Consider the following 24,592-nt stretch of genomic DNA (forward strand, 5'->3'; position numbering starts at 1 on the left):
CAAAACTGATAGAGACATACCCCAAGCGACTTACAGCTGTAATCGCAGCAAAAGGTGGCGCTACAAAGTATTAACTTAAGGGGGCTGAATAATTTTGCACGCCCAATTTTTCAGTTTTTGATTTGTTAAAAAAGTTTGAAATATCCAATAAATGTCGTTCCACTTCATGATTGTGTCCCACTTGTTGTTGATTCTTCACAAAAAAATACAGTTTTATATCTTTATGATTGAAGCCTGAAATGTGGCAAAAGGTCGCAAAGTTCAAGGGGGCCGAATACTTTCGCAAGGCACTGTATCCCTCACTAACTTAAAGCATCAGCTGTCAGAGCAACTTACGATCACAGCACCTGTACACAGCCCATCTGTAACTAGCCCACCCAACTACCTCATCCCCATATTGTTATTTATTTTTGCTCTTTTGCACCCCAGTAACTCTACTTGCACATCAGCATCTGCACATCTATCACTCCAGTCTTAATGCTAAATTGTAATTATTTCGCCACTATGGCCTATGTATTGCCTTATACACAGTCAGTTAGGAAACACACACTGTATATTTGCACACACTGTATATATTTGCACACACTGTATATAGATTTAAATTTTTTCTATTGTGTTATTGACTGTACGTTTGTTTATCCCATGCGTAACTCTGTGTTGTTTTTGTCGCACTGCTTTGCTTTATCTTGGCCAGGTCGCAGTTGTAAATAAGAACTTGTTCTCAACTGGCCTACCTAGTTAAATAAAGGTGAAATAAAAAATAAAATAAACATTTTAGATCTACCCACCTCTTTCTCCCAGCAGTATCCTCTTTCTGCAGCTATGGCCAGGTCATTCCTCTGGGTCGGTCTCTGGCATGGGGTAGATGGAGCCTCAAGGTCCAATGGGAAGAAGTCTACCTCACTGAGTGACTTGGCTATCTGCAGGGCTGTGAGGGAGTGGTCCCCAAGGGGTCCAACTGGCTGCTCTACTACCCACGGTGCTGAGGCCTGGGTGTGGGGTACACAGGTGGACACATATGGGTAGAAGGCTGGGAGTTTTCTGCTCCGTACAGGGATGGCTTGTTCCTGTTGGTGCACCCTAGGCTGTTCTCTCCTGGGGGTCTCTCTGATGATGGCGGAGTGGTTCATGTACATGTTCCTCAGGTTCTTGGCAGGCAGGATGGAGTCCTGGACAACATTGTTTTTGCTTGGTCGTGGTTGTATGGGTTGTTCATGATAGTGAGAGGTGGGGCTTGGGGCTGGGGGGATTGGCAATGGGTCCTTTGCTGGGAAGAGCTGATAGGAGGAGTTAGTCTGGGGTGGATGATGGTCATTGGTGGAAGGATAGTGGGGCAGGATCCCTGGAATCTCGATTTCAGTGAAGTCAGACCTGCGAGGGGACTTCCTGTCACAGCCACGCCCCCTGAAGAGTTTGGGTAACTGCAGCGCGGAGTCGCCGGCCCAGACCACCTGAGGGTCCCTGCGAGGGGGTGGAGACTCCTCTACTCTTCCCAGGACAGACACACCTTCAAATATGAAGTAGGCAGGGTTTGTGTAACTGCTAGGGGCCGGCTTGGGTGGAGACGGTGAGGATCTGAAATGTGTGGACAGATAATAATGAAAGTAGGCTAAATGACAAACCATACTATAAACTCCCATCACTAATTATATCTCGGAATCATATGCTGACAATGTATGTTGGCTAGTTTTACAATGAGTGGCTTGAAAAACACCAAAAAGATCCTCACCGGCTGATAGGTGCCCGAGTGGGCGGAGGAGACAAGCATCCCCTCACCAGACCCTTCTCATCCTTCTCAAAGCAGAACCATTCTGAAAAAGACAAAACAGATGTTTATTGGACACCATCTAACTAATGTCTTCTCCATATGTCCTGTGTTGTCTGGGGTAAAGGTTGCCCGTGGCGTGTGGTGGCAGTGTTTATGTGTGTTGTCATGGCAATGCATAATGCCTGACCTATAGGGCAAATGGCACCCACTCACACTGTGTGTCTTTTGAATGTCTCAGGATGCATCTGGTCAGGGTCAGTCAGCGAGGAGCCAAAAGAGGAAGCCATGGCAGAGACCACAGAGAGAGAAAGCCAAGCCTTGGATCAATCAGGAACCAAATAGAGGAAGCAATGAGAGATACACAGGAGAACCAGAGGGCATATTGACTGTTGCAACAGAAGCCCAGCGGGAAGTGATAGTGTGAGCAGAGGAAGGAGAGGAGAGCAGTGATGAGGTTGGTGGGAGGGCAGCCAGGCGAACCCACCGTAGATCTTCTCCCGTGTTCCTCGCCGGTCCTTGGGCACATGGACCCTGACCCGCCCACGTATGGAGCCCATCTCCTCACCCCGGTGGGTCAGAAATGTCTCAAACTGCTCTGCCGCGCCGATAAGGGAGCGCAGTGCCACACAGCACTCACCTACAAAGTCAACAGTAGGATCAACAATGGAGTGGACACTGATCCCGGCCTAGACACTGATCTCTGGTCAGTTTAGCTTTTTTCTATCCTAATAGTTAAGATTTGAAGACTGTACACTGATCTTTGATCTGTGCCTAAAATACACTTTAAAAACCTAAACATCTCAATGACTACGGTCAAAGGGCATTGATTGACTAAGTGACTGATGAGAGGGGAAATAGTGAATGGTGGTGGTTACGAACAGGAAGGGAAGGAGTAATGACCAACCGTATGACTCAAACCCGTCACATGACTTGACAGACAGCAGGAGGTGCTGATCCTGAAGGTACTCCATGTCTGAGACGATCGGGAGAAGCTATGATATGTAGACACACACACACAAACAGGTTAGCTATGAGTCTTTGGTATGAGTTTGCTCATCTAGCTCCAGATTGATGTATTTACCTTGGGCAGCTGCTTGGGGGACCAGCCCAGTTTGAGGAAGCCAGGCACGTCACAGCTCTGTGAGTCATTCTCTACGGAACGGCGGATCTCTGCTCAAAACAGATATCGACTTAAATTATTCATCACATAAGTCACAGAGTTTGTTATATAACTTTAGATGAACTAGGTGAGAAAGGGTTAAGGACAAAGCACCTTCAAGGCAGGATGAGTGAAACTCAATGAAGAACTTGGCTTTGCTGGCTGTCTTCACAATGGCCTCAACACCTTCCAACTCCATCCAGGCCCTCTCCATGCTCGAGTTTGGGTCTGTTTTGTGGTGCAAAGAAATCGAGGCTCACAAGCAAGTATCACAGTTATATTATACAACGTATATTAATCAAAATTCTTATGTCAAAATAACCACAATCACCTGTTTTGGAAATGAACTGTGACGTCACCCCTACATGGAATGTGGCAAAAACAGGCGAGTGGTCGCTGGTGAAGATGTCATCTGTACAACCTGGAGGCAGAGAGATCTCAGTCGTAATGATACAACCGTGTCCATTATCCTTATTCTGTTAACTGTACCATCATACAAGCATTCTTATGTCACTAATGATCACTTCAGCACTCTATGCTATTCAACCTTTTCGTCAAAACCTGCGGCACAGACTAAACTAATGATCCTCTAATGGCTATGACGGACTATGCTGTATGGTATGCTGTATGGTATGCTATATGGTGAGTATTTGCTGAAGGAGGTCAAAAGCAGTGCCCTGGAGTCAGGGCCACAGTGAGGAAGTGACTGCTCGTCTGAGGACCACAGACCAGAGGACGTAGGAGTTGCCAATCATACCTTAAACAGGGACTCTCGCATTTTACAGGAAAACAATCAAAGAAATGGCCACAAAATATCTAATTTAGGAACGCCACGAGAAATAATACTATGATATCCAATTTGCTGTGCCTGAATGCTAAACTACAAAGCTGTTAGAGTGCCTTCGGAAAGAATTCAGGCCCCTAGACTTTTTCCACATTTTGTTATGGTTACAGCCTTATTTTAAAATGTATTAAGTTGTTTTTTTCCCCTCATGTACACACAACACCCCATAATTACAAAGCAAAAACAGGATTTTAGAAATGTTTGCTAATTTATTAAAAATATAAACGGAAATATCACATTTACCTAAGTATTCAGACCATTTACTCAGTACTTTGTTGAAGCACCTTTGGCAGTGAATACAGCCTCGAGTCTTTTGGGTATGACGCTACAAGCTTGGCACACCTGTATTTGGGGAGTTTCTCCCATTCTTCTCTGCAGATCCTCTCAAGCTCTGTCAGGTTGGATGGGGAGCGTTGCTGCACAGCAATTTTCAGGTCTCTCCAGAGATGTTCGATTGAGGTCAAATCCAGGTTCTGGCTGGGCCACTCAAGGACATTTAGAGACTTTTCCCGAAGTCACTCCTGCGTTGTCTTGGCTGTGTGCTTAAGGTCGTTGTACTGTTGGAAGGTGAACCTTCGGCCCATTCTAAGGTCTTCAGCGCTCTGGAGCAGGTTTTCATCAAGGATCGTGTGCCGTGTGCCTGTCGTGTGCCTTTTACTGAGGAGTGGCTTCCATCTGGCCACTCTACCATAAAGGCTTGATTGGTGGAGTGCTGCAGAGATGTTGGTCCTTCTGGAAGGTTCTCCCATCTCCACAGAGGTACTCAAGAGCTCTGTCAGACTGACCAAGTCACCACCTGACCAAGGCCCTTCTCCCCCAATTGCTCAATTTGCCTGGGCGGCCAGCTCTAGGAAGAGTCTTGGTGGTTCCGAACTTCTTCCATTTAAGAATGATGGAAGCCACTGTGTTCTTGGGTACCTTCAAAGCTGCAGAAATGTTTTGGTACCCTTCCCCAGATCTGTGCCTCGACACAATCCTGTCTCTTTGAGCTCTACGGGCAATTCCTTTGACCTCATGGCTTGGCTTTTGCTCTGACAAGCACTGTCAACTCTGGGACCTTATATAGACACGTGTGTGCCTTTCCAAATCATGTCCAATCCATTTAATCTATCACAGGTGGACTCCAATCAAGTTGTAGAAACATTTCCCGGATGATCAATGGAAACAGGATGTACCTGAGCTCAATTTCGAATCTCATAGCAAAGGGGTCTGAATACTTAAGGAAATAAGGTATTTCTGTTTTTTATTATTAATAAATGAGCAAAAATGTCTAAAAAACAGATTTGGCTTTTTTATCACGTGGTATTGCTGACTATTTTTATTTCTTTAATCCATTTTAGAGTAAGGCTGTAATGTAACAAAATGTGGAAAAAGTCAAGGGGTCTGAAAACTTTCCAAAGGCACTATGTATGAGGATAATGTTACGAGCCAACAAAAAAGAAACTCAGCAAAAAAAGAAATGTCCTCTCACTGTCAACTGTGTTTATTTTTAGCAAACTTAACGTGTGTAAATATTTGTATGAACATAAGATTCAACAACTGAGACATCAAACTGAGTTCCACAGTCCAGCCTCTCTCAGCTCAGGTCAATCTGAGCACTGATGGAGGGATTGTGCGTTCCTGGTGTAACTCGGGCAGTTGTTGTTGCCATCCTGTACCTGTCCCGCATGTGTGATGTTCAGATGTGCCGATCCTGTGCAGGTGTTGTTACACGTGGTCTGCCACTGCGAGGACGATCAGCTGTCCGTCCTGTCTCCCTGTAGCGCTGTTTTAGGCATCTCACAGTACGGACATTGCAATTTATTGCCCTGGCCACATCTGCAGTCCTCATGCTTCCTTGCAGCATGCCTAAGGCACGTTCATGCAGATGAGCAGGGACCCTGGGCATCTTTCTTTTGGTGTTTTTCAGTCCGTAGAAAGGCCTCTAAAGATAATTAGTAAAAATCCCCAAAAATTCACAGATCTTCCTTGTAAACACTGTTTCCCATGCTTGTTCAATTAACCATAAACAATTAATGAACATACACTAAGACATTAAGACACTAACAGCTTACAGACGGTAGGCAATTAAGGTCACAGTTATGAAAACTTAGGACACTACCTATTTTTGTTGGAACTCAATCGGGGTCTCAACTTTCTGTTGAGCGTTGGAATAATAGAATCCACAGTGTGCAACTCAGAAATTTGGGTGTGCCTCAGCAGTCACTCAATTAGCACGTCAGCATTTTTTTATAGGATTGGTAAGTTAGTCTCGCGGCCAGCTATCTAAACTTGTAGTAAGCATGGTCTAATTACCGACCGGGGTGGGGTCCATTGATCATCAGTTATCACATTAAAAACTGCAAACATTTGCCTGCACCCTGTGGCAAAATGAGTAGAATTGCAGGAAATTCACCTTCAAATGTAAATATCGGTCATGGCTGTCATGAGTGGGGCCGCTAAAATGTCAAGGGGATGGGGATGGGGTTGGGGGGGGTACGCAGACCCATGAGCCACTGCGGCCCCTCATGATGAGTTCCGTTTTTTTGTGGCCCCCAGCCCCATCAAAATCATCCATGTCGTAAAACCCACCATAGGAGTTGCAGGTGATATGTGTCTCTGAGTAAGACTTCCACAGAATCCGGTCACACCATGATGGCACATTGACACGCACCTGTAGACACAGAATAGAAGAATGGCTATATTTATTGTGTGTTTGTGTTTGGTGCGGACACATTGAACATAGAATTGATTTAGAAAAATGGTATTATATAATGTAGGGAACACTGCATTCCAATCATACAAGCCATTTCACTCTGTGAGGTAGTTTTAGTAGTCGTGATGACAGCTGCCGTCAAAGCACCTGTGACCCCAATAGAGACTGATTGGGTTACACATACAGTAAATCTAGTCGTGAGCTATACTTCTTTGTGTAGAATGTTTAGGGGGGCAGGTTACACTAGTTGCAAAAGGTAACGTTCCCAAAATAGTATTATGCAATTCCCTTATTTGCTGACTGCTTTCACAAGGCTCACAGTGATGCTTTGTGTGGATTATTTATCACTTACTGCTTGAATGTAATTCAGACAACACACTGATTTGGACACAATGTAGCTTTGAGAGGTTGTGTCAGAGAGTGTCACAAGGAGATAGACTCACGCCAGAGGTCTTGTACTTCTGCCACAGGTAACTGTCCCTGGACCCCCTCTCGTACCGATAGGTGGGCGGAAACGCAATCTTCTCTTCCTCTTAACCAGGACAAAGTGAGAGAAAGGGAGAGAGAAGGGGTAGATTCAGAGACAAAAGCAAGGAAGAGGAGAAATTATTGACAAGAATAAATAACACAGGTATTTTCACCCGCACAGGAACACACAGTTGGACATGACGTCAGTAGGATGCTACTCACTGAAATTGAGGAAGGCCTTCCTCTTGTGTCGTTCTTGCGTCAGCTGGTCAGCACACATGAGCTCATCAAACTCCCGCTTGGAAACATGTTTCAGAATGTCCTGTAAAGCAATAGCGATTCAGTATGAGAGAATTCAAGGTACCGCTCTGGATCTATGGAGATTCTTGATTTCGGGTTAAACTACATTTGATCTATTTGCTGGGGAACAACGAAACAGAGAGCGGAGAGCAGACAGGGCTTGTCTGACCTGTACGTCCAGATCTAGTCTGTAGTTGAGGTCTCCACACCAGAAGAGATGTGTGAAGCGCAGGCTGACGTCAAAGGCACTGAGTTGCCGGTCACCCAGGGACAACAGTCTGAGGATGTCCGCACAGTTCTGGTTCCTCCTGACAGGACCACAAGCACAGGGAGTGACAACATCAACTCACACACATAGACATGCTGCGTACATACATTGGAAACGTATACACTCTACAGCCCTGGCATGTCCTTATATAGAACGGACACAGTGGACATCAATCTGATGATAGTTGTGTTGAACATTATCCGCCTTATCTCAGTTCACTGGTCACGATGGCAACATCCACCCGTAGCACGCGCTCCAGCAGGCGTATCTCACTGATCTCACTGATCTTCCCTAAAGCCAACACCTCATTTGGCCGCCTTTCGTTCCAGTTCTCTGCTGCCAGTGACTGGAACGAACTGCAAAAAGCGCTGAACTTATCATAGCCTATCGGTAAATAGCCCACCCAATTTTACCTACCTCTTCCCCATACTGTTTATATTTATTTACTTTTCTGCTCTTTTGCACACCAATATACCTGTACATGACCACCTGATCATTTATCACTCCAGTGTTAATCTGCAAAATTGTAATTATTCGCCTACCTCCTCATGCCTTTTGCACACAATGTATATAGACTCTTTTTTTTCCTACTGTGTTATTGACTTGTTAATTGTTTACTCCATGTGTAACTCTGTGTTGTCTGTTCACACTGCTATGCTTTATCTTGGCCAGGTCACAGTTGCAAATGAGAACTTGTTCTCAACTAGCCTAACTGGTTAAATAAAGGTGAAATAAAATAAAATAAAAATTATCTGTCAACTAACACCCCTCCTGTGGTATACACCCAAGATGTGTATACCGCAGGAGGCTGGTGGCACCTTAATTTGGGAGGACGGACTGGAGCGGAATTAGCGGAATGGTATCAAATGCATCAAACACATAGTTTGATGCAAATTTCTCCGTTCCGGCCATTATTATGAGCCGTCCTCCCCTCAGTAGCCTCCACTGGTGTATACAATATGTACATACCTGACTACTTTCTCACTGCCAGAGGTCAGATGGCAGTTAACAAATCCAAAAGAAGTACTGTTGAAGAGTAAGGAAACCCCAACAGCACCTTTATTTCCTGGAAACAAACAGATTTGACATTTAAAGGTTAACCTCATTTTGTTGATAAAACACAACATCTCGTTCCTGTTGATCATGCTCTGATATCATAGATCAGGGGTGTAAAACTCATTCCACGGAGGGCCGAGTGTCTGCAGGTTTTTGTTTTTTTCCTTCCAATTAAGACCTAGACAACCACGTGAGGGGTGTTATGTACTAATTAGCAACTTTAATTCATCAATCAAGGGAGGAGCAAAAACCCGTAGGTCCCCCGTGGAATGAGTTTGACACGTGTCTTTGGCTGTAGGCTGTGCCAAAGATACAGGATGTGTCCGTGGAGGCTGCTGACTGGAGGACGGCTCAAAATAATGCCTGGAATAGAGTCAATGGAATGGTATCAAACATGTGGTTTCCTTGACATTCTATTGACTCCCGTCCATCCATTACTATGAGCCGTCCTCCCCTCAGCAGTCTCCACTGGTATGTATGTGTATACTACGCATTCATTTCTGAGACGAGGAGGCGGGTGTGGTGTTATGGGTAGCCGACCCATAGACCACCCAAAGTAGGGGCCTGGTATCATACCCAGTGTGTTCCCCAGGCCAGTCTTCACACTGGCTGTGTTTACATGGCTGATGCGACTCTCGTGCTCCGGCTTCACGAACACTGCCAGCCTCATGTTCCACAGTGACTGTACTGCCACCTGCAGGACACATAACCACAGAACACTATAACAGAGCAATCAAGACATCGGCCTACAGTACTGCTGATTGAAAAAAGCTAAAGTAATGATAACATATATGTCTTGATTTCTCATGGAAGTATCATAATCATAGACATAAGCAATTGTTTTTAGACATTTTATTGCGAGGCTAACTCCAGTGAGTATCAGGTAAATGAATGAGCAATAAACCTTAAGATGCTCTAGACTTCCAGTTTATACCAACGATTTATATATACACTAGATGACTAACAGGGGAAGCTGTTTTGAAGCCACCGCGCCCCCATCTTGGCACTCCACTGTTGTAAAAATTTTTTGGGGAAGCTATAGAAATGCATAGTTTTTGCCGCGTTTATTCCATTACAGACACATTAATGCAAACCTTTTCATTATATTATGTGAGCTAAACATACAAATAAAAAGTGTAAAATATATACAATTATTTTCCTTAAAGCATACTTTTTGAAAGTCTGAATGTTACTGTCCTCACTACAACAACAAAATACTGAAATCGATGTCATTTTGTCCTTAAAACATTTAATTGAAATACTGTAGAATTCCATTCATTATTATGGAGAACCCTCTCTCCTAGGGAGCGCCAATATGGCCCACTGGTGGTTTCAATTCCTCTCATTGGCCAATACATAGCATCCGTAATCCGGGGTTTATATAAGTCATTGGTTTATACACCCTTTTTTATTACCTCTTTGTGCAAATACAAAGAGCATGTAAAGTCACTGTCACAGAGAGATAAACAGCTATCATTGCTTCAGGATGAATGGTAAAAGAAAAAGTACATCAGAACAGATATCCTATAAGGTGAGCAAGGACATAATGACATAATGCAAACACATGACAATCAGAGACACTGAAAGCTGGGAGAAAGGGCCAATAAGGTATAGGGACAGAAAGAAAGAGACAGATGGAAAGATGGCGAAAGAGCGGCACATACAGTAGAGGTGGAGGAAAACAGGGACATGGCGATGGAGAAAAAGAAGCAGAGAGAGATGGAGAAAGAGGATTGGGGGACAACAGATGGAAATGAGCTGTTTGCTAAATCTGGTGCAACAATTTCCTTTCTCCGTGTTCTAAAACGTGTGTTTTTGTTGTACTTTGTCTGTGTCCCAAATTTGTTTTGACATAAATGGAGGACAATAGAGGAAAAAGTGATGCTCACCTGTTTGTACTCTATATGAGTGTAGCTGTGTAGGGTAGCCTTGACGTGCTCGGTCCACTCCTTCTCCCCCTGAGAGTTCTCCTGGGTACCCAGGGCGTAGATGTCGTGAGGCAGCAGAGCTGTGGACTCATCTGGGGTTCGCCCCAGACCACAGCACGTCACCCAGGACTGCAGACTGCGAGGGGGAGGGGAGCCACCTGGACACACAGCCAATAAGATCATTAGTGAGGGTCCTACTCAGTATAGGCCACTATCTAGTGCTTCAAATATAAAAAACAGTGTTTCTAATAAGAAAATGGTGGCTTTCCAGTGTAATAACCCTGTAATAACCGTAGCCATACCAGGAAAAGTACTGATCGGAAGACATATTACTCTAGGACAGTGAGGTTCTATTGATGTCGTAGTTACCCATATTCCAGCTGCCCACAAACACAGAGATGACATCAGGTTCACTCAGATGGGAGTGTCTGGTCTTCATCAGCTGTAGCAGCTGGCAGAACGCCTCCCGTTTCTGGAGGGAAGAGAGAGTGTTCTCAGTCAATACAATGGAATCCAATGGGTGGCAACATACACAGACGAATGTAGACCTGTATGTACCCTTGCACTCTCAAACATGAGCTCTCGTGGGGTGTTGTGATGACTGTCCACTACCATGCGCAGCTTGGCTGGACTGCTCTGGAACTTGACTAGCTGCAGAACTGACACGTGCGCACGCAAGGGAAAAGAGGGGAATCGTTAGGATCATTGAACACTTCTTCATCGAACTCGGTCAAGTAATGTCAGATGTTGATGTTATGCTCTTACTCCGGTCGTGTGAGACTGTCTCCGCTCCGAATGACCCGGCCTTCCTGTCAAACAGCAGCACTCCTGTGTCCAAGTCCACTGACACGGTCTGTCTGCCGTAACGCACCATCTTAATCTAGACACACACGCAAAGATGATACAAGATATACAATACTGTACCACAAAAATGATCAAAATATGTCTAAACAGCTGGTATGCCCCCCTAAAAGTATGACGTGCCCTTTGTCTCTCTCTGTCACCTGAAAGGAGTGGACAGGTATGGGCCTGGCATTGTTCTTGGCTACAGGGACTAGTGCTGGAGCAGGGACTGGGGCTGGAGAAGGGGCTGGAGCTGGAGCATGGGCAGGAGCAGGGGATGGAGCAGGGACTGGGGCTGGAGCAGAGACTGGGACTGGAGCTGGGGCAGGAGCAGGGACTGGAGCTGAGACAGGGGCGGGTTCACGGAGAGGGGCAGGCTGCACAGCGAGGTTGTGATTGGTCACAGCATCTTGAAGAGCTTTCAGCACCTGCACAGTAAGAGCATAGAGAGCTTTAGACTGGAAAGTAAATTAATATCAGACTGGTTTGCATTGGGGAGGGGGGGGGGGGGGGGGGATAGTGTGTGTGTGTGTATGTATGTGGGTACAAACCCTCTTCTCCAGGGAGGACAGCAGGCTGACCAGGGCAGAGATTTTACACAGCAGGCTGTCCAACTCCATGTCTGGACCTCTACCCATATTCTAAAAGGAGGGACAGTAATATTAAGTATTAAGTAGCTGTGTGCTATGTGAAATACAGGTCTAAATATAGAATTGTACCCCATGAATGGAACATATTTAGAGGTGTTTTATTTTCAACTTTTTTAACAGTGATGCGCTGTGAAAGTTAGTTTTCTCAATTAGTGCACTAGAGGGCGCAGCAGATCAGATTTCCATTCATTTTCTGTCTTCTTTGTTTGTGGGTCCATTGTGGACCATAGTAGAGTAGACAGGGTAAGACAGACAGGGTAGGACCTCCGAGTCCGTACTGGAGTTGCAGCAACGAGACAAGACTGTAACTACCAATTGGATGCCACGAAATTGGGGAGAAAACAGGGTTAAAAAAAAGGACAGACAGAACGGGTAGGACAGACAGGGTATATCACAGATGGGATGTACCTGTGACTTGGTGGAGGTTAAAGGGCAGGTGGGATGGTCAAACACTTTGGCCAGCGTCTCCAAACTGGACATGGTCAGATCAATCTCACTGTGGATCAGACAATCAGTTTCATTTTCTCCCTGTGATAACTAACAAATCCATCACATCACAAACACTAAATGACATACAGCACTAACTGTAGTAGCAGTAGCAAAATGCTGAAACCCACCTGTTGAGTCCCTGGCATGCTGTGCCCAGGGTGTGGTGTAGATGGAGTAGGCCTTTTGCTCCTCTACGCAGACCCTCCACATCCAGAGGCAGCTCACTGCACAGATACTCACTGAGCAGCCCAACCACCTCACCTGCCATGCTGTGAAACCACAGTAAAAAAAATCTACATTTAATGTGGTTTATCCATCATTTTTACCAGAAAGAGAAAATAAAACTAACGGAATGGAATGTTAGTGTAAAAAAATAAATAATTCAACACACTCTTGAAAATAAACAAAGTTTATCATGAGTGTTCGCAAACGTAAGCCTGGTTGAAAGCAGCACTTTCAAGGAAGGGAAAGGGGATACCTAGATGCCACAGGAAAATACTACAGTGCTAAAGTACCCCAAATAGCCCCAGACCAATAGTGCACATTTTTCCCTATTTATGTGTGGAACTGGAAGTATATCTGCATTCTCCTGATGTGTGATTGGTGTTAGGGTGTGTGTACCTGGGTGTGTTGAGCTCCTGCAGCCTGTGGAGGAAGAGGAGATGGGGGGATGGGGTGACTGGGGTGACTGGGGGTCCTTCTGGGGGAGATGTACTGACTGAGACTGGGGCTGGGCTGGGACTCCACACCAGCCCTGGCTTCTCATCATCACCTGAGCTCTCCTCACCAGGCTCTGTGTCCCTCCCCACAGGGTACAGCAGGGGGATGACCAGACCCTTATGAGGGTGCTGGTACCCCAACACCAGGTCCCCCAGTGTACGGAAACAGTTCACCTGCACCCCTTGAGATGTCTGTGGGGAAACACACATACAGCATAGAGAGAATTATAATATAAATAGACATTCACAGACATAGCGATTTGCTCAAACATGTAAGAATGAACATACACGGGCTGTGGTTATACATACACGGGCTGTGGTTATACATACATGGGCTGTGGTTATACATACATGGGCTGTGGTTATACATACATGGGCTGTGGTTATACATACATGGGCTGTGGTTATACATACATGGGCTGTGGTTATACATACATGGGCTGTGGATATACATACATGGGCTGTGGTTATACATACATGGGCTGTGGATATACATACATGGGCTGTGGTTATACATACATGGGCTGTGGTTATACATACATGGGCTGTGGTTATACATACATGGGCTGTGGTTATACATACATGGGCTGTGGTTATACATACATGGGCTGTGGTTATACATACATGGGCTGTGGTCATACATACATGGGCTGTGGTTACCCAGAAAGGTCAAAAATACCATAAACACATGATACAGAACCTACACAACACAAGTTGATCTTCATGAGAGTGTCCTTAATGTACAGGAGAGATGAACAAATTCCCTGAACTGATGCCACAATGAGCTGCAAACCGTCCATCAAGATAATGTTTATAAACTGTTTCTCTAAAGTTCCTAAAGCTTGGAAGACCGTACAAATGTCTCAAATCCACATGAACCTGTTCAGGATACGCATGTGTTGTTCGAACAGTGTCCACCAAAATAAAATGGACCTGGATATATTCAGGGGGATCCCTTGGAGTAGAGGTGCGGTCTCTTGGGCCCTGGAGGTGCCAAACAGAAGCTAGAACCACTCACCTCTGTTTGCATAGCCAGAACAAGAACCACATCAAACACTCATTGCCAAGCAGGCTGCAGAAACCACTGCTAATCAGCCACAGGACAGGAGATGATGTCACAAACCTACCCCCCCCAAATTCTGGTCACTGGCAAGGTTGGCTGCCATGAGTCACAGTGTTCCAGCAGTTTACTAGCCGACCTCTGTGTTCTGAGCCGGTCTACCGTACACACGCACAAACGCTGCCCGCTATAAACAACACTCCAACAGCCAGCTGTCTCAGATACGTACAGTAAACATGGAGGGGAAACACATATTCAACAGCCATCGACAAACGCATTAAGTGCCAGTCACACACACACACACACCGCGGGCATAGACATATTAGATGCCACGGACACACTCTCAGACACAGGACCCAAAGGGCGCACACAGCAACACTGCAAACTAAAAGCCCCTTTCCTGTACGTCTTATTTTAGAAACGTTTGTTTTCATTGTGTGGTTTGAAAAACCATTTTTGGCAGACATTACCTGCCCCAGTTGCCAGGGACTCCTCTAATGGTTTATGCATTTTTTCGAGGAACTCTTGAGAAGTAATTACAAAGAAAATACAGACTAAACGACTCAGGGAGACAAAAACAGCCTGTCTTTTAGCTCAAAATATCCCTTCTATAAAATAGCCCCCTCAGAAAAACAAGAAAGCAACCACGCAATCCCTATGTGGTAATGTTTTTTAATAGCAAAGCCAGTGAGACAATCTGCTTATTGGGGATTTTACTGACTTCCGTGGAAAACAAGCGAGGCAGCGATACAGTACATGGAGCGCAGCCCTCATCTGAAAAGAACGTTTACAATGGTGTTTTCAAATCAAAGACTCATTAAATGACTGTCTCTATGAGACAATTGTTATTGAGCTGGTTTTGCACCAGATATGGTAAAGGAATGCACAGGCTGGTTTGCGGGCTGCCTCAAATGTTTTTTGTTACTGTGTTTTTTTCCTCATTCCTGATAATTAGGACCAGGAGCTGTGGCTCTTGAAAGGAGTCGTCCCCTATAGTCACTATCTAAAACACACCCATACAACCGCCACACACAAACTAATCCGAACCATCCCTATCCCCCACCCAACTAACCCTCAACACACACATCCTTGTCCACGGCACATTCACACACAAAGCACAAACAAACCCATCCTCCTTAGAGCACTGGTCAATGAGTGGGTAGGTCAGGAATCTGTGAGACACACACGCAATTTCTCCTCCGTGCAATTGTCATTCTCCAAGCATGCAGCCGCATGGCAGAGATGCCATTCAAACAAAAAGGCCTAAGGCAGAATGAGCCTAGTATATGAACACAAGACACTTCCTGTTTCCCTTACAACATACAACAACACAACTCTTTTGTAACGATAACAATTACAGTATTGTACAGTCCATTCTTTCTCGAAAGTGGTTGCTACAAGAGGATAATATCATGCTTGCACATGTAGGATATGCTACAGTATTAGCCTAGTTACTGTCAGGATTAGGTCATGTGTGTGTATGTGAGGCGGGGGGGGGTTGGAAAGTTAAACTGATGATGGTCACTCACCTGTACAGCCAACAGGCCGTCTGCATCAGGAAGAATACGATAAGTGTGAACGTGCCGTTGGTACCTGAAAAGGGGAAAATAACATTTACAAATGTACTGTATATCCCAAGACAGCACTATACATAACTATACCACTGTCATGGGCAGAAATAAACATTAAAAGGCAAAACACGCTTTAAAGTAACAATGAAATAAGGATGAGCAGATGTGCTGCCCTTGTTAAAGATAAACAAGACGCTAATTTGTTGATGGTGTGACTCAGTTCGATGGTTATTTTAGCAGCTTCATGGTCCACTGCACAGTGTGGGATTACATGACTACTACCGGGCAAATCCATGGAAACGGAACTGTGCTGAGAAGCAGATTTTTCACTTAAAATGTATTCCAAACAAAAACCATTGATTTCAAAGTTAAACAAACCATACAACTCCATGCACAATGACTGCTTTTAACAATTTACACAGAACAGTTTACAGAAACATTTACTGGAAGAACTGTGCATATGCAAAGTTTAGTGACATTTTTTCGGTAAAATCACCCTCTGTTTTTCATGTGACCATGTTTTTCATGGTTAAAAGATGTCTACCGAAAGAATTTGGAAGTTAGCTATGCCATGACACCTTGACTCTGAACAAAATCTATTTTGGTTATTGAGCCACAGTAAGTGGATTTACACCCGGTAACGGGATTGCGGTAACAGAATTCTTTCATGGGTCCCTGATCTGTACTACACAGAAATGCATAATTATAGATATAAATGTAATTCTCTTCATGGCGTTGTATCCTAAATAGGTACACACAGGTATTAATATGCAAAATCCTCCTTTGCATATTTGGTTATTATTCTACACACTGGCTATTATTTGAATGAGCTCCTCCACTTAGCAAGACCAAATCTGAACCAATCATATACATCTATGTTTCACAAGTTTTGACATCAAAGTACAGCACAGTAGAGCTCAGTAGAGTACAGCATAGTGTACTCAACTCGTACTGTACTGAACTCTACTCTATACTAATCTACTGTACTGAGCTATATTCTACTCAATTTTTAAAACTTTACCGTACTGTAATGCGCTCTCCAAACTTGTGAGAAATACACGTCTATGATTGGTTCAATTGTTCGGTCTGGACCAAATCTTAACCAATCAGACACGTTTGTTTCAGTCAAATCATGGCCCGTCCAGAACAGACCAAAAATCAACATCTGTGGACATTGAAATTAAAGCCGGTCCAGGCCGTACCAAAAAATGGCATATGTGGACATTGAAATCAAGGCCAGGGTGGACTGACCAGTTTTCAACAATTCTTCAACATCCATGAAAGAAAGAGAGGGCGCTCATGGGTAGGTGTTGGTAGGCAGGGGCACAGAAAGGAGTCAACCTGTGCCTAGTACATGCCCCTTTGCCCTTCCACTCACCATGTGCCATTTTGGGGGGGTGGTATAGATATTTTTTTGTATTAAGTTTTGTTATTGTTGTTCTAAACCCATTGCCCGCATGTTCGTCATGACGTCTTCAAGTTTGCTACCTAAGGGATAGATCGAAATGTACTGTATTACATTAATTGTAGCGGCCCTGTGTTTATAAACATGTATATCTACTTGGCTTTTGTGGCACAAAAATAAACTCAGCAAAAAAAAGAAACGTCCTCTCACTGTCAATTGTGTTTATTTGTGTAAATATTTGTATGAACATAACAAGATTCAACAACTGAGACATAAACTGAACAAGTTCCACAGACATGTAACAAACAGAAATTGAATAATGTGTCCCTGAACAAAGAGGGGGTCAAAATCAAAAGTAACAGTCAATATCTGGTGTGGCCACCAGCTGCATTAAGTACTGCAGTGCATCTCCTCCTCATGGACTGCACCAGATTTGCCAGTTCTTGCTGTGAGATGTTACCCCACTCTTTCACCAAGGCACCTGCAAGTTCCCGGACATTTCTGGGGGGAATGGCCCTAGCCCTCACCCTCCGATCCAACAGGTCCCAGACGTGCTCAATGGGATTGAGATCCGGGCTCTTCGCTGGTCATAGCAGAACACTGACATTCCTGTCTTGCAGGAATCACGCACAGAACGAGCAGTATGGCTGGTGGCATTGTCATGCTGGAGGGTCATGTCAGGATGAGCCTGCAAGAAGGGTACCACATGAGGGAGGAGGATATCTTCCCTGTAATGCCTGTAATGACAACAAGCTCAGTCTGATGATGCTGTGACACACAGACCCAGACCATGATGGACCCTCCACCTTCAAATAGATCCCGCTCCAGAGTACAGGCCTCGGTGTAACGCTCATTCCTTCAACGATAAACGTAAATCCGACCATCACCTTTGGTGAGACAAAACCACGACTCGTCAGTGAAGAGCACTTCTTGCCAGTCGTGTCTGGTCCAGCGACGGTGGGTTTGTGCCCATAGGCGTATCTGCAGTCCTCATGCCTCCATGCAGCATGCCTAAGGCACGTTCACGCAGATGAGCAGGGACCCTGAGAATATTTATTTTGGTGTTTTTACAGAATCAGTAGAAAGGCCTCTTTAGTGTCCTAAGTTTTCATAACTGTGACCTTAATTGCCTACCGTCTGTAAACTGTTAGTGTCTTAACGACCGTTCCACAGGTGCATGTTTATTAATTGTTTATGGTTCATTGAACAAGCATGGGAAACAGTGTTTAAACCTTTTATAAAGATCTGTGAAATGATTTGGAATTTTTACAAATTATCTTTGAAAGACAGGGTCCTGAAAAAGGGACGTTTCTGTTTTTGCTTTGTTTACTTAGACAAAAATACATATATACACAATTTATTTTCCTTCCTTTTTCTTGAGTGGGCAGCCTGATGAAAGCCAGTCAATTTTTAAATCACCCAGAAAATATACCTCTGTTGATATCACATACGTTATCGAGCATTTCACACATGTTAGCCAGATACTGACTAGCACTTGGTGGTCCAAAGCTGCTTCCCACCAGAATGGGCTTTAGGTGAGGCAGATGAACCTGTAGCCATCTTACTTCAACAGTATTTAACATTGTCACACTGGTATAACTGTTCAGGAGACAGGCGCAGGAATGCGTAATAGTAAAAAAAAAGAATTAGACCCAAATTTCTACCAAACAAAGACGTATACAAAACACAGGGTTGAGACCCAAACAAAAGAGCGAGGAGTACCTCAAATAAATACACAAGCGCACAATGAGCGTGTGCGTAATGACAGTTCCGGAGGGATCCGTGACAAACATGAGATCCTCTCTAAGCCTTACAGAAATGTGTATCTGAATAGAAAACGGCCACACCTCCACCTTTGGCATTTGGGTCTTTTCTGTAGATTTTATAACCATGTATTGCTACCACTGTATCACCAAATGTATTATCTAAGTGAGTTTCAGAGATTGTCAGAATATGAATGTCATCTGTTACTAGCAAATTATTGATTTCATGAACCTTGTTTCTTAACCTATATATGTTAACGTTGGCTATTTTTTGCACTTTTCTGGGATGCTTAATTGTTTTTATTGCTTTACTGGGAGGTTTAGATTTTGTGTCACTGGACTACACACAATACCCCATAATGTCAAAGTGGATAGTATGATTTTCACATTTTTTACAAATTACTAAAAAATGAAAAGGTGAAATGTCTTGAGTAAATACGTAAGTATTCAACCCCTTTGTTATGGCAAGCCTAAATAAGTTCTGGAGTAAAAATGTCCTTCACAACTCACATAATAAGTTGCATGGACTCACTCTGTGTGATGTAATAGTGTTAAACATGATTTTTGAATGACCACCTCATCTCTGTACCCCACATATACAATTATCTGTAAGGTCCCTTAGTTGAGCAGTGAATTTCAAACACAGATTCAACAACGAAGACCAGGGAGGTTTTCCAATGCCTCGCAAAGAAAGGCACCTATTGATCAGCAAGCCCGCCCCCTTTTCCCCATGTCAATCATGTCTTTAGGAGGCACTGTAACCAGCTTGCTCACAAATTGTGATGAGTTAGTATGTTGTTGCAGAAATAAATAGACCTGGGGGAGGGGTTGTCCAGACACATTAGCTTTGACCATCAGATAACAGAAAGTGAAAGAAAACAGTTATCAACATGACAGTGGAAGGGAGGAAGAAATTCTGTTGCAGATTTTTCAGAAATTCTGTTGCCAATTCATTAACATAATTGATATTGGTAAAAACTCTATAACTAATTGATATGTCTACCTTTACTGGTTACTTCTGTGAACTTTCATTATTCTCCCTCCACATAAAAATATATTTAAAATATGTGGGTTTTTGGTAACAGAATTTCAAGGCACAAGGCAATGTTTCTTCAATTTACAGATTACAGAAAATGTTTTCCTAACCTAAATATAAGTGTTGATATTAGTTGGCAGGGGTTTTTACTTCAGCATTATTGTGTTTAGATGTATTTTCCAATACCTTTTAAGACTTATTCTGATAGATGTTTTCTCAGACTCCTTTTCCATCTGTTTGACAAGGAATTAAAGCCTATGCTTATTCCATATTCTAAGGATGGAAAAGTCTTGTAAAATGTATATATGCCTTAATTAAAAATAAAAAAAAACTCTTAATTAGTTTTCTTTTGCCACCCATTTTGACATGATCCCATTAATGTCACATGTTGGTGCTCATAAAGAACCTACCCACACATTTCACGTTTTTACACACCACGATTTACACAACCTACACAAACTAGCCAGAGGAGTGTGACTCATCTGGACCGCATGTGGGCTTCATGTTCGATAATAATCACTTGGTAGCAAAACCATACCATTAGTCTGTGTCAAGTATCCAATAGATGGCTAACTTTTATCTCTACTTTATCTCTTAGCACAGTACAGTAAATGCCTGTAACCCCCCCTGTTGAAAAGACACCAGTTGAAAGCCCCCTGCTGAAAGCATGGCCTTGTGATGCCTGGTAGAGAATCACAGGTATCATTCATCTAGAATGAATTCATATTTCCCTGTAATGACGTCAGAGAATAATGTAAAGAAACAGCAGACCTGTATGGATGTGGAGATTAGATTAGTGTACACTAGGCCTATATACAACATAGAGAGGAGGAAGAGGTACAGAGACAGAGGGACAGAAAAAACACGGAATAGAAAACAACAGCAAAAGAGAGGGAAAAGAGAATGAGGAAAGAGAGAATGAGACAGCTAAGAGGGAGAGAGAATGAGACAGCTAAGAGGGAGGGAGGGGGGGGGCAGAATGAGCAGCAGTGGGGCTCAGCTTTCAGGAATGTGTCTGGCTCGGGCCGCTGTGCACAGAGCTGTGTGGTCACTGTAGCTCCCGCCCTCTTCCAGGGGCCCCAGGGAAGACTGAATGGAGGGGGGAGGAGAGGAGAGTGGGGGACCGGGAGCCCTAAGCCAGGGTTACACGGACACTGGCCAGGCTTGGTTGGGCTGTATCGGGACTGGGCAACCTGAGTGTTCAGGAGCTATAGACTTCCAGCAGCCCTGTGAGCCACAGCCTTCTCCCTGCCCAGTGTCCCAGGTCAGAGTGACAATGATAAAGATGACAGAGAGACAGGCTGCTGAATCTATTTACAATGCAGAAATTGAGACACGCTATAGCACTTGTGAATGTGAGGTTAGTTCCCTTTCCACTGACTGTGAGCATCACTGAGTTGATATTGACCATACACACTCAGAGATGGAAAGGAATGTTATGCGTGCGTGCGTGCGTGTGTGTGTGTCTGTGTGTGTGTGTGTGTGTGTGTGTGTGTGTGTGCGAGCGTGTGTGTGTGTGTGTGTGTGTGTGTGTGTGTGTGTGTGTGTGTGTGTGTGTGGTGGAAGGCTACTCACAGCAGACAGAGGGCGTAGGCTCCAGGCACAGACTCACTGTCCCTGACCAGGAAGCTGCCGTCCCTCCCAGCCCGGGCCAGCAAGTCCTCCGCATGCACGCGGCTGATGTCGCGGTGGTACCACGCCACCGCCATGACAACCGAAGCTGTTGTTGTCCACCTGTCAGTCAGTGGAGTGTCTGTCCGTCCAACGGGGTAATCCACAACAAGGTGTACGGTCAGAGATGACACACACACAGTCTGTCCCACACCTGTGTCATGGCACCACGAGACCCTCCAGTCAGGAGCTCTCGTTGTTCAGTCCTTTTGAGTGTTCACGGCTTCTCCAGCATCCTCGTCCTCATTAGTAAGGTCGACACAGGACAACAACAATAGTCCTCCTCATTTAAGACAGGCACGCCTTCCAGGGTCCTACTGGGTTACACATCCTGTTGCATTTGAGGATTGTTGTCGTTGTAGAGTCAGAGTCAATATCCCTCCCACAGATTTCTCTGTGTCCAGATTCCAGAACTACAGTTGCTGAACTCAGGCCCACCTTGCAGTTAGTTCCCCCACAGAGAACAACTGTCTCAGTGTCTGTGTGCAGGTTGCTGCCAGCCGGATGTTCCTCTCAGGTAGACAGACAGCTGGATGTTCCTCTCAGGCAGACAGACAGAGACAGAGAGAAAGAGAGAGAAAGAGAGGGGGAGCAATGATGCATATAGCCAACCACCCCTGGGGGTAGTGCCTGCAGCCTCACCCCAAAGACCGACAATGCTGCTGTCCCCTCAATAAAAGCCCTGCATGCAAACAACACAGGAAAGAAGAACCAAGAGAAGTCAGTCAGCCATACAAACAAACCCTGCTGCACAGCTTGCTGTGGTGGATAGATATCAGACAATTCAAATGATTTTCCAGTTGTTTTGCCATATAAGGGAAAGGGCAAACACCCTGCAGAAAGTTCAGCTGATGGTTGCAGTTCTCTCCAGATTCCACAGTCTCTCTCTTCCTCTTTGTTGTCAGACGTAGATTACAGAGGGTGGGTCGGGGGTGTTGGTGGGGGGTGTCAAGGGTCCCTGGTCGGTCCCGTGCAGAGAGTGTGTTGGGAGTGTCCTGTCCCCCTGGCGTGGTGTGTTCCGTATCTCCCTAGAGTGTCGTCAGAAGAGGAGGTGAAGGGGGGCTAGAGGATGAGAGGACTAGTCCTGTTAAAGCACAACACAACGCGGTGCAGCACAGACAGAGGAAGTGACTCCCCGCTCCAGATGTGAGTAAGAAGGAAAAGCGAGGGCAGAGAAAAAAACTGACGCAGCAGCAGAAAGAATTCCTGCGAGGGGCTTCACTTCATCACTGGTGTGTGAAACCAACGCTGCCAGCAGACTCTTCCTTTCTCTGGCCCACCCCACGCTCCATCCTCCTCCCCTCCTTCTCCTCCTTTTCCCTGAAATCCCAAACACAAAACACAGCCGCGCCGTGCACACTCAGGTGGGAGGCTTGGCACAGCCTCTGTCTGTCTCACTCCTGCGTTCTTGTCCTCTTTTCCAGCCTTTTTTCCACTGTGCTGGCTAGCTTATTCCCCTCTCTCTTTCTCCGTTCCCCGCCCTTTTCTTTTGTTACTCTCCCTAACATCCCTTTCTCTCTCTCCTTGCTCTCCTTGCCTTCTCTCCCTCCTTTCTCTCCCTGCTTTCTCTCCCTCCTTTCTCTCCCTCCTTTCTCTCCCTGCTTTCTCTCTCTCCTTTCTCTCCCTTTTTTCTCCACCTTCCTTTCTCTCCCTCCTTTCTCTCTCTCCTTTCTCTCCCTTTTTTCTCCACCTTCCTTTCTCTCCCTCCTTTCTCTCCCTCCTTTTTCTCTCTTTTTTCTCCACCTTCCTTTCTCTCCCTCCTTTATCTCTTCTTTCTATCCCTCCTTTCTCTCTCTCCTTTATCTATCTCCTTTCTCTCCCTCCTTTCTATCCCTCCTTTCTCCCCCTCCTTCATATCCCTCCTTTCTCTCTCTCCTTTCTCTCCCTCCTTTCTATCCCTCCTTTCTCCCCCTCCTTTCTATCCCTCCTTTCTCTCCCTGCTTTCTCTCCCTCCTTTCTCTCCCTCCTTTCTCTCCCTGCTTTCTCTCTCTCCTTTCTCTCCCTTTTTTCTCCACCTTCCTTTCTCTCCCTCCTTTCTCTCCCTGCTTTCTCTCTCTCCTTTCTCTCCCTTTTTTCTCCACCTTCCTTTCTCTCCCTCCTTTCTCTTTCTTTTTTCTCCACCTTCCTTTCTCTCCCTCCTTTATCTCTTCTTTCTATCCCTCCTTTCTCTCTCTCCTTTCTCTATCTCCTTTCTCTCCCTCCTTTATATCCCTCCTTTCTCCCCCTCCTTTCTATCCCTCCTTTCTCTCTCTCCTTTCTCTCCCTCCTTTCTATCCCTCCTTTCTCCCCCTCCTTTCTATCCCTCCTTTCTCTCCCTCCTTTCTCTCCCTCCTTTCTATCCCTCCTTTCTCCCCCTCCTTTCTGTCCCTCCTTTCTCTCCCAGCAGAAAAGCAGCCTCCAAATGGATATGGAGGCTTATTTTTGGCATGCAAACAACGCCCCTCTTCCTCCTCTTCTTCCCCTCCTCTCTTCACCCAGTGGGTGGAACTGCGTTTGTGGGCAGCTGTTTGGCTCCAGCTTTGCTGTGCTGCCTCTTACAACTCAGCAGAAATCCATTGCCCACCACCCCTACCACACAAACCCATAACATACACAAACAAGCTGACGTCAGTACAAGCCCATTCCATTACCCGCCCTCTCAACTCCTCTGTTTATTACAGGCCTAATCCCATCTCACGACTTTCCAAAGGCCACAAACCAGTCATTGTTGTTGCTCCCTGTAGCTTTTTCTTATAGGAGGTCAGTGACTGCTGACTCACCCATCCCAAACCCTCACCCACCCCCAAATCTAAAACCTTACTGCTGTCCCTGAGGTAGTCTGTTCTTACAGCTATGTTGTGTTTCTCAACAGATAATAAGTGGGTCAGAAGAGGGTACACAGCAAACATGGCCCCGTTTG

The 24,592-nt window shown here is 45.1% G+C and overlaps 1 protein-coding gene across 1 annotated transcript in view; it reads right to left on the bottom strand.

Annotated features, from left to right (window-relative positions):
• Nucleotides 1-23,255, bottom strand: part of LOC110487728 (phosphatidylinositol 3,4,5-trisphosphate 5-phosphatase 2B) — a 29,353-nt gene extending 6,098 nt beyond the window's left edge. Inside the window, exons 1-24 of the mRNA XM_036942913.1 lie at nucleotides 21,598-23,255; nucleotides 15,777-15,840; nucleotides 13,090-13,379; nucleotides 12,597-12,737; nucleotides 12,388-12,475; nucleotides 11,881-11,970; nucleotides 11,491-11,757; nucleotides 11,252-11,366; nucleotides 11,045-11,145; nucleotides 10,856-10,958; nucleotides 10,448-10,644; nucleotides 9,135-9,252; nucleotides 8,472-8,568; nucleotides 7,404-7,542; nucleotides 7,157-7,256; nucleotides 6,910-6,998; nucleotides 6,343-6,424; nucleotides 3,259-3,348; nucleotides 3,042-3,155; nucleotides 2,850-2,938; nucleotides 2,673-2,760; nucleotides 2,253-2,405; nucleotides 1,730-1,811; nucleotides 789-1,575 (exon numbers count right to left, since the gene is read on the bottom strand). Coding sequence (XP_036798808.1) covers nucleotides 789-1,575; nucleotides 1,730-1,811; nucleotides 2,253-2,405; nucleotides 2,673-2,760; nucleotides 2,850-2,938; nucleotides 3,042-3,155; nucleotides 3,259-3,348; nucleotides 6,343-6,424; nucleotides 6,910-6,998; nucleotides 7,157-7,256; nucleotides 7,404-7,542; nucleotides 8,472-8,568; nucleotides 9,135-9,252; nucleotides 10,448-10,644; nucleotides 10,856-10,958; nucleotides 11,045-11,145; nucleotides 11,252-11,366; nucleotides 11,491-11,757; nucleotides 11,881-11,970; nucleotides 12,388-12,475; nucleotides 12,597-12,737; nucleotides 13,090-13,379; nucleotides 15,777-15,840; nucleotides 21,598-21,731 — 3,618 coding nt within the window. The 5' untranslated portion in view covers nucleotides 21,732-23,255. The remainder of the gene's footprint in view (nucleotides 1-788; nucleotides 1,576-1,729; nucleotides 1,812-2,252; nucleotides 2,406-2,672; nucleotides 2,761-2,849; nucleotides 2,939-3,041; nucleotides 3,156-3,258; nucleotides 3,349-6,342; nucleotides 6,425-6,909; nucleotides 6,999-7,156; nucleotides 7,257-7,403; nucleotides 7,543-8,471; nucleotides 8,569-9,134; nucleotides 9,253-10,447; nucleotides 10,645-10,855; nucleotides 10,959-11,044; nucleotides 11,146-11,251; nucleotides 11,367-11,490; nucleotides 11,758-11,880; nucleotides 11,971-12,387; nucleotides 12,476-12,596; nucleotides 12,738-13,089; nucleotides 13,380-15,776; nucleotides 15,841-21,597) is intronic.
• Between the last annotated feature and the right edge of the window lie 1,337 nt (nucleotides 23,256-24,592).

This window comes from Oncorhynchus mykiss, chromosome 14, assembly GCF_013265735.2.
Source record: "Oncorhynchus mykiss isolate Arlee chromosome 14, USDA_OmykA_1.1, whole genome shotgun sequence".
Classification (NCBI taxonomy): Eukaryota; Metazoa; Chordata; class Actinopteri; order Salmoniformes; family Salmonidae; genus Oncorhynchus; species Oncorhynchus mykiss.